Source organism: Coregonus clupeaformis, chromosome 37 (genome assembly GCF_020615455.1).
Source record: "Coregonus clupeaformis isolate EN_2021a chromosome 37, ASM2061545v1, whole genome shotgun sequence".
Taxonomy (NCBI): Eukaryota; Metazoa; Chordata; class Actinopteri; order Salmoniformes; family Salmonidae; genus Coregonus; species Coregonus clupeaformis.
This window is the reverse complement of record NC_059228.1, coordinates 4,810,376-4,819,827: the sequence shown is the minus strand read 5'-3', so window position 1 is coordinate 4,819,827 and position 9,452 is coordinate 4,810,376. Positions and strand designations below refer to the sequence as shown.

The window sequence follows — 9,452 nt, the reverse complement described above, 5'->3', positions numbered from 1 at the left end:
ACTGCTTTCTTTCATTATTGTGATTGGCATGAAGAAAAGTTATAAAAAGTGGCCTTTTGCCAAATCCAAAATCAACCCCTAGCCGTAGACACTTTTCCATTGGCCTTTGTAGATTTGATAAACATCAGCAATATGGCCTCTTCTATATGATGTACACTCATCTCATTCTTCCAGAACTACAAGGCGGCGTAACAAATTGGCAGTAGGGTTGGGGAGGCTGGGAGTTTATCCTTGGAGGCTTTGACTGTAGTGTTTGAATGAAGCAGTCAGTCATTGCTGTGTGGAGCCCTGTTCACCCCATACTAAAGCAACAGTGAACAGGAGAGCAACAGAATGGCTCCATTCATGAGATGACTACAGTACTACAAGACTCCTACTGTTCATTGTTCTGACCAACCCCTCTGACACAGCAGACCAAAGGAAGTCTGGCTGCTCGCTCCCTCTCCCTTCTTTCCTTCTCTCTCTCACCCTCTTTCTAATCTCGTCACCCAGACCCAAATATCTGTGCTATGTAAGTCGCACGAGAGAATGCCCTCTGTAACCTGAGTGGATTTCAAGATAATGAAGACCATGAGATTGTGCACGAGGGTTGATGAGTGAGTGTGAGATCTGTCATCTTCACTCCAAGCCTGAATTCTTGTCTTGGAGCTTGTGGTCAGCAAGTGATTCACGTAAATTCAAATATATTAGGGGTAGGGTCTAGGGGGGAAGAAGTGGGTTTTGTACAGACCAGGAAAGAGTCACCAGACGTGAGTCACGTGAAGCTACCGCTTGTTACATAATGAGTCATAGGGCTGCACACAGAACCAATGTCCATAGAGCATAGAAGTTGAACTACATTTGAATATGAATATCCATTTTAGTAATTATATTTCTAAGCCACAGAGGTTCTCTGAGGAGACTGTCTCAGGCCTCTCTCTGAGGGGGTAGGCAGATGTTCTGGCCCATTCTGGGAAAAATAGACCAAAACTGTAGGATGTTTTATTTTTTCATATGTCAATTTATTCCCTTTTTGATATATTTGTGAGCACAGAGTCTAACCCAATATGATAATCCATCAAGCGTTTCCTTACACAGTACGATACGTTAACTACATAGCAGAACCGAAAGTGTAATCTGTTTAATTAAAGCACATTTTCTGAAGATAAAAACATGACATAACATTTGATTAACCTAAAATAATAAATATGTCTAGATTTCAGCACTACATAACTTATTTATTATACTCGTCATATATCAGCTCAACTGGTTAACATGACTTTGGGAAAGTCACTCGCATATAGGGCTGATGTATAAAGATACACTATATATACAAAACTGTGGACACCCCTTCAAATTAGTTTATTCAGCCACACCCGTTGCTGACAGGTGTATAAAATCTAGCGCACACCCATGCAATCTCCATAGATAAAACATTGGCAGTAGAATGGCCTTACTGAAGAGCTACGTGACTTTCAACGTGTCACCGTCATAGGATGCCACCTTTCCAACAAGTCAGTCGTCAAATTTCTGCCCTGCTAGAGCTGCCCTGGTCAATTGTAAGTGCTGTTATTGTGAAGTGGAAATGTCTAGGAGCAACAACGGCTCAGCCGCAAAGTGGTAGGCCACACAAGCTCACAGAATGGGACCGCCGATTGCTGAAACGCATAACGTGTAAAAATTGTCTGTCCTCGGTTCAACACTCACTACCGAATTCCAAACTGCCTCTGGAAGCAGTGTCAGCACAATAACTGTTAGTCGGGAGCTTCATGAAATGTGTTTCCATGGCCGAGCAGCCTCACACAAGCCTAAGATCACCATGCGCAATGCCAAGCGTTGGCTGGAGTGGTATAAAGCTCACCGCCATTGGAATCTGGAGCAGTGGAAACGCGTTCTCTGGAGTGATGAATCACGCTTCACCATCTGGCAGTCCGACGGATGTATCTGGGTTTGGCGGATGCCAGGAGAACGCTACCTGACCCAATGCATAGTTTGGTGGAGGAGGAATAATGGTCTGGGACTGTTTAGTTCCAGTGAAGGGAAATCTTAACGCTCCAGCATGCAATGACATTCTAGACGATTCTGTGCTTCCAACTTTGTGGCAACAGTTTGGGAAGGCCCTTTCCTGTTTCAGCATGACAATGCCCCCGTGCACAAAGCGAGGTCCATACAGAAATGGTTTGTCGAGATCAGTGTGGAAGAACTTGACTGGCCTGCACAGAGCCTTGACCTCAACCCCATCGAACACCTTTGGGATGAATTGGAACGCCGACTGCGAGCCAAGCCTTATCGCACAACATCAGTGCCCGACCTCACTAATGCTCTTGTGGCTGAATGGAAGCAAGTCCCAACATCTAGTGGAAAGCCTTCCCAGAAGAGTGGAGGCTGTTATAGCAGCAAAGGGGGGACCAACTCTATATTAAACATTTTTAAGGCAAAGATGGACAATTTTTATTTAAACTTGGTACACAGAATAAAAATGCTGGATGCAAATATTGGAAAGAAAATGCTTTAATGCTAGACAACATGTTTTGCATTGTTAACAGATGAACACAAAGCAGACTATAATTTTAGTCTCAAGTGAGGGACCTTTAGCCTGGCCTCCAAACGAACATTAGAAAAAGTTTAAGTTCGAGGTTACGTTTAAGCATCAGACAATTAAAATCGTCAACGTAGTGTCACGTGATAGAATGCTACATTGTAGCAGGTCCCATCAAATAACCTGGCACACGTTAGCCCTATGCTAACCTCACCATGTGGCAGTGATTATTTGCTGTAACAAACCTCATCAGCCTATCAAAGGTCTTAAACTTTTTCTCCACAAACCAATGACATTTCTTTAAATATGTCAACTCGGCCAGCAGAGGGATATTTTAAACCTCCAATGTCAAGGTTCACAATATCCCTCTGCTGACCGAGTTGACCTATTTACGATTCAATCCATTTGTACGCTTTAATACAATTACAATTGGATTTCTGTTCATAAGGCAACACAATTTGAGGAAACAGAATTTGTCTGCACCTGCTAAAGACCAGATACATTTACTGTGAACTCAGTAGTTGATTTGGTATTCACCAAAATATATTTGCTTTCCAGCAACAAACCTTTGAGATCAAAGTCCGAACCCCTGGATTAAATACATACATTTGCTCTTGGTGGTGTGGGGAGAGTGTTTTTGGGGGGGTGTTACTACTGTGAGGGCGTAGTAGGGGTTCGTCTTGTCCTCAGGGCCTGGGTGGGGGGCGAGAGGGAGGGGGGCCTGGGGGTGCACGGGCTGGAGGGGGGCCTGGGGGAAGTCGGCTGGACGGGGGGGCACGGGAGGGAGGGATGGAGATGGGAGGAGTGGAGTGTGGGGGAGGAGAGGACGGTTGGACTAGAGGCCTCTGGTCTGGAGGGGGAGGAGGGGGAAGGGTTTGAGAGCGACGGGCAGAAGGGGTTCGAAAGGACTCCTTGTTTTTTATGCGTGTGAAGTTGATACAACGACCCTGCAACACAGACAGACAGAAACAAGTTAGACCAGGAGCGCACAACTCAGACGCTTTTTCCACAGTTAGTTACATCACTGTTTGGTTGCAGAGTCCTCTCTGATTAAAAGGTGACAATGTAAACCAGCACGCACACACACACATCCCAGGAATATGTCCTGTTTTGCATCAAGGTAGGTGAAGATTGGGGGGGAACAACGCAAACTAAGAATAATGGTTTTAGGGTGCTAATAAAAGTGTTAAAGAATCCACTCCTCTAAGTGTTCTGAGAGAATTCTGTAACACATCGTCTCTGAGCTACGACACACACACAGAGCCCCACTCAACAAAGCCCCTTACAAGTCCTTTCACGCGTCATTAACTGGGCAGAATACATCTCCAACTCTCTCATGAGGTGAAATGAGGGGAGAAATCAAAAGACAATGACTTCTCTAACCTTTGTATTTCTGTATTGTTATTAGGGAGCCAATTTCAGATGCAAAGACACATTTCTGTGAAAAGACAAAGCGTTATCTCATCTCTGTACGTCTCTGAGTCATCCTCCAGGGTTTTATTCATGCATAGGTTTTGGATATCTTTTAAAAATTGTCATATCAATCAATCAAATGTATTTATAAAGCCCTTTTTACATCAGCAGATGTCACAAAGTGCTATACAGAAACCCAGCCTAAAACCCCAAACAGCAAGCAATGCAGACCTAACAATGACAAACCAAAAACGACAAAAGCACACTGTTAAAAAGCACATCAACGATGACGAAAAGCACAACAAAAAAAGGCACAGCGATAACGACCAGCACAACAATAAAACACAAAGCACTAAGACATCCAGATCAATTATGAAAATCTCCCATCTCTGACAAACACATGCATCTCACTCTCCCATCTCTCCACATTACTCTCACTCCAATGGGCCCATGAACGGCCGTCAGCGGGTTACCAGTTTCTGCCACAGTGTGTGTGTGTGTGTGTGTGTCATCTTCTATAAAAGCGCTTCACCCAACCAGATGGGAAGTTGAAAGGCCACAAGACATACTGTGACAGAAGTGATTCCCTTTCATTGTCACCTGATGGCCCTGTAACACAGTGGAGAGGAAATAGGGGGAAGTAGGAAAGAGGGAGGAGCCTTGTTTATTAAATAGTCAACGCAAATCAGGACCTCCCAACTTCTCTCTCCTCTTCCTCCTCCTCTCCACCAAACTCACAGGAACCTTTGGCCAAATAGAGATATCACATCTGCAGAATAGGGGTCTTGTTCTGCTATATGCATAGCGTGTGTAAGTGGATCCTTGGTTGTGCGAAGGAGGGATCTTATACAGTTGCCTGCGAAATGTGTGTGTGTGTCTGAGTGAAGTGTGTGAGTGGATCCTTTTAACGTCATGTGAGGCGACAGGCAGAGTTGTCAGTACAGATGTGTCTGTTTCTCGCTCTCTTCTTACCCCCTATTTCTCTCTGTCCTCTCTCTCTCTGCTTAGCTGAGACATAGCTATCTCACAAGAAACCACAGCGATGTATGTGTCTGTCTGGTCATGTTCTTCTGTCCCCAAAAGCCCCCACAAGGATAGTAAAACAAGGAAAATTCTCCCATGTGGGGACATTTCCCACGTCCCCATGAGGACAAAGGCTATTTTGAGGTTAGGGGCTAGGTTTAGGGTTACAATTAAGGATTGTGAATGGAAATAGGATTTTGAATGGAAATACATTTTAGATCCCCACGAGGATAGAAAAACAAGGGTGAGAGAGGGCCTGAGAGGCTGGGTATGCTGAGGGTTATATGGAGCTGTGTTTGTTTCTCACCAGAGGCAGGTTATGACTTGAGTAGTGAATACCAGTGTCTTTAGCTAACATTCCACTCCTTGTCAAAGGAATGGGCCTTTCGGCAATCTCAACGTTCAATATGCAGTTGGTGATTGGAGTTGCTGATTGGTAGTTGGGAGCAACATTAATTGTTCCATGACGTTATGGAACAAGAGTGTGCAAAGCTGGCATCAAGGCAAAGGGTGGCTATTTGAAGAATCTCAAATATAAAATATATTTGGATTTGTTTAACACTTGTTTGGTTATTACATGATTCCATATGTGTTATTTCATAGTTTTGATGTCTTCACTATTATTCTACAATGTAGAAAATAGTACAAATAAAGAAAAACCCTTGAATGAGTAGGTGTTCTAAAACTTTTGACTGGTCCCATGGGCCTTCCTTCTTCAAGATCCCTTTTACCCTTTACAAATCTCCCACTTTACCACCACCAAAGCACCCCCAGACCATCACATTGCCTCCACCGTGCTTGACAGATGGCATCAAGCACTCCTCCAGCATCTTTTCATTTGGTCTGCGTCTCACAAATGTCCTTCTTTGTGATCCGAACACTTTTTTCCAATCTTCCACTGTCCAGTGTCTGTGTTATTTTGCCCATCTTAATCTTTTCTGTTTATTGGCCAGATTGGGATATGGCTTTTTCTTTGCAACTCTGCCTAGAAGGTCAGCATCCCGGAGTCGCCTCTTCACTGTTGACGTTGAGACTGGTGTTTTGCGGGTACTATTTAATGAAGCTGCCAGTTGAGGACCTGTGAGGCGTCTGTTTCTCAAACTAGACACGCTAATGTATTTGTCCTCTTGCTCAGTTGTGCACCGGGGCCTCCCACTCTTCTTTCTATTCTGGTTAGAGACAGTTTGTGCTGTTCTGTGAAGGGAGTAGTACACAGCGTTGTACGAGATCTTCAGTTTCTTGGCAATTTCTCGCATGGAATAGCCTTCATCTCAGAACAAAAATAGACTGACGAGTTTCAGAAGAAAGTTATTTGTTTCTGGCCATTTTGAGCCTGTAATCAAACCCACAATTGCTGATGCTCCAGATACTTAACTAGTCTCAAGAAGGCCAGTTTTATTGCTTCTTTAAATCAGCACAACAGTTTTCAGCTGTGCTAACATAATTGCAAAAGGGTTTTCTAATGATCAATTAGTCTTTTAAAATGATAAACTTGGATTAGCAAACACAACGTGCCATTGGAACACAGGACTGATGGTTGCTGATAATGGGCCTCTGTACGCCTATGTAGATATTCCATAAAAAAATCAGACGTTTCCAGCTACAATAGCCATTTACAACATTAACAATATCTACACTGTATTTCTGATCAATTTGATGTTATTTTAATGGACAAAAAAATTGCATTTCTTTCGAAAACAAGGACATTTCTAAGTGACCCCAAACTTTTGAACGGTAGTGTATGTATATATTATATATTTATTTTTTTCAAGGAAAGAAGCACCTTGCTCTTGCTTGCTGGATATAAAATAGGCTACAGTGTTAACAATGAACTGGCGGGGAAGTTTGAATGGCAAGAGCTTCTCTGGTGTGATGTGATCACATTGGCTGGTGGGAAAAATGCAATAAACAGGAATACTCTGTTCTCCAATGTTTATGTGTACGCCACAGGAGGTTGGTGGCACCTTAATTGGGGAGAACGGGCTCGTGGTAATGACTGGAGCGGAATCAGTGGAATGGTATCAAATACATCAAACACATGGTTTACTGGTGTTTGATGCCATTCCATTTGCGCCGTTCCGGCCATTATTATGTGCCGTTCTCCCCTTAGCAGCCTCCACTGTTGTACAATGAAATGTATTATGTCAGAATGCCCAATGTTAGAATGTGTCCAAGCAAATTTATGAATTAAGTTAGAACGTTTTCCTTTCAGTCTAATTTGCATAAACATTGTGATTGGATGATAGTTGTGAGGGTTATCCTCTGATCTCCTCGAGCTCATTCATGACAGAATGTTTATATTTGAAGATTGCTGAAAGGCCAGTCTCAAGGAGTTGAATGTTAGCTAGAGACTGGTACCCAGGCTAGGTTATGACCCCTCTAACACACTCCCAAATCTCTGCAGACTAGCTCAAGATTGACTTCGAAATTGGACGTCTGTGTCGGGAAATGCCTTCAAAACCGGCCACTAGGGGCAACAGTGAGCGCTATTACCATCAAGTAGGCTTGGGTTTTGCTAGGGCATTGACTCCGTATTAGAAGATCGCATGTTCAATTCCAGTGGTAGACCCTTACCTTAACCATTCGGAATTAATGCCTAAACTTAATGTTTTAACCCTATCCAAAACCTTAACCCTTTAAGGGGAAGTTCACCCAAAAACACTTCTTGGCCTTTTATAACACTTGCCTGGCCGTTTGTCAGTACCCCAGACAGTTTTTAGGTTGATTGTTTGAGTATTTTGATGTATATAATAAGATGATTCTACCCCACCTTCCCCATAGAAACCCCATTCAACATCAAAGTCCATAATAAATATCTCTCAAACACACCGCTTTGGCCTCCCATGACCGTAATATTCATTGTAATGACTTTCTCTGCACAATTTGTAAGCAAACTTATTTCAGTACGATAATTTTTAACAACGTATTTTCACATTGAAATCCAGGAAGTAAATGAATGTGTGCCGCAAGTCGGGACCTAAGTTGGGACTTCCAAAGTGCCCTCACAGTATTTGCTGCCCTCGTCAAATTTAATTCGAGTAAAGAATATCAGATCACGTGAACGAAGAGGAAATTGGAGACCGGCCTTATTTTCAGAATGGTACTGTTGTGCCATATCGGTTAGAGCCGGAGTATACTGAGGCTGAGTTGGTCCATTTGCAGATTGACCGAGAGAAAAGCTAGAGAGACAGGAGCAAGCAGACATCGATGAACCACAGGCTCTTCCCAGAACAGACGGTGACTGGTGGTGCAGTTGCAGGAGATGCCTACATTTACCAACAGACAGCAAATGTGTCCTCTGTCGAGAACGGGACCAGCTCATTCCCATAATGGATGAGGTAGAACATCAGACTGACGATGAAGCAGAAGATGGCACGTGTGTAACTAAACACACCGATTTATTGTCTCTCATCAATCCTCGTGTGTTGGAGACTTTCTTCAGAATGCCCAGGATCAACTGGAAAGGACATGCCACACCTGACAGTCCAAATGGGAAGCTCTCTGAAGCGTAAGTGTTTTGGGTAATATTACTCACAGGATATTTATAGCTACTATCTAATCAATGCAACATTGATATTATCCCACCCCTGGTTAGCCACTATCGGCTTAAAAAGCCAAACCTAACACAATATCTGCAAATTAATTTCCAGCAATATTGCCCGTCTGTCTGTGTGGTGCGTGCGTTTGTCTATCACTCCGTGTGTAGCCAGTTGATGTGATATCAGTCTTGTGGGTTGACAGAAATACTTTCCCCAAAACCTTCTCAATGAAATGTTAACTGCCAGTAGGCTTACCTGGCAGAAGTATATCATGAGTAAGTATATCATTTGTATCTATTATTTGTTATTTGCAAACTTTGCCATGAAATGAGCAGCAACAGTACAGAACCATTGCTAGGTCCGGCACATTAGATGGCACATTCCTCACTCGATAGATGTGCAGTTAAAGGGCCAGGTGCGCAATTAAAATGGGAATTACATGAAAAAATCCAAATGTGTTAGTTTTCTTTCAGACCAAACAAAAACCGTATTCTAATGTGATGTAAGCATTGGCATGGACTCAGAAAATCCAATTTCGTTGTTTCTCTATGAACAATTAGAATTTTGAGAGTGAAAAACTAAAAACATCTCAAACCAGGAAAATTTTTACTGAGAAAACAATTTGGGAAAATATAAAACACAATTTGGGAGAAAAAAAATAGATTTTATAGAGCCTCCCTTAGAGTTGTTTATTAACCATTATTTCACCAGGAATATTGACAGAAAACGTAGTGCACTACTTTATCTTGTACACTAAGGACCCGGGAAAGAGTTGCAGGGGAAAGGAGAAGAATGTGCCTATTTGAAAGCTATGAAAAAATTAGTAGCTCACAAAGTTTCATTTAAAAAAAAGTAGCTCTCATGCTAGAAAAGGTTGGAGACCCCTGGTCTAGACAATACAGACTGGTCTCTTATCGGATCACCCTAGAATGGATGCTGAGGGGAGAACGTCTGGGTCT

At 42.8% G+C, this 9,452-nt stretch overlaps 1 protein-coding gene across 1 annotated transcript in view; it reads right to left on the bottom strand.

The window, feature by feature from the left end:
- Positions 1-2,474: 2,474 nt before the first annotated feature.
- Positions 2,475-9,452, bottom strand: part of LOC121553414 (anthrax toxin receptor 1) — a 61,505-nt gene continuing 54,527 nt past the window's right edge. Inside the window, exon 18 of the mRNA XM_041866497.1 lies at positions 2,475-3,465. Within this exon, the coding sequence (XP_041722431.1) occupies positions 3,205-3,465 (261 nt within the window). The 3' untranslated portion in view covers positions 2,475-3,204. The remainder of the gene's footprint in view (positions 3,466-9,452) is intronic.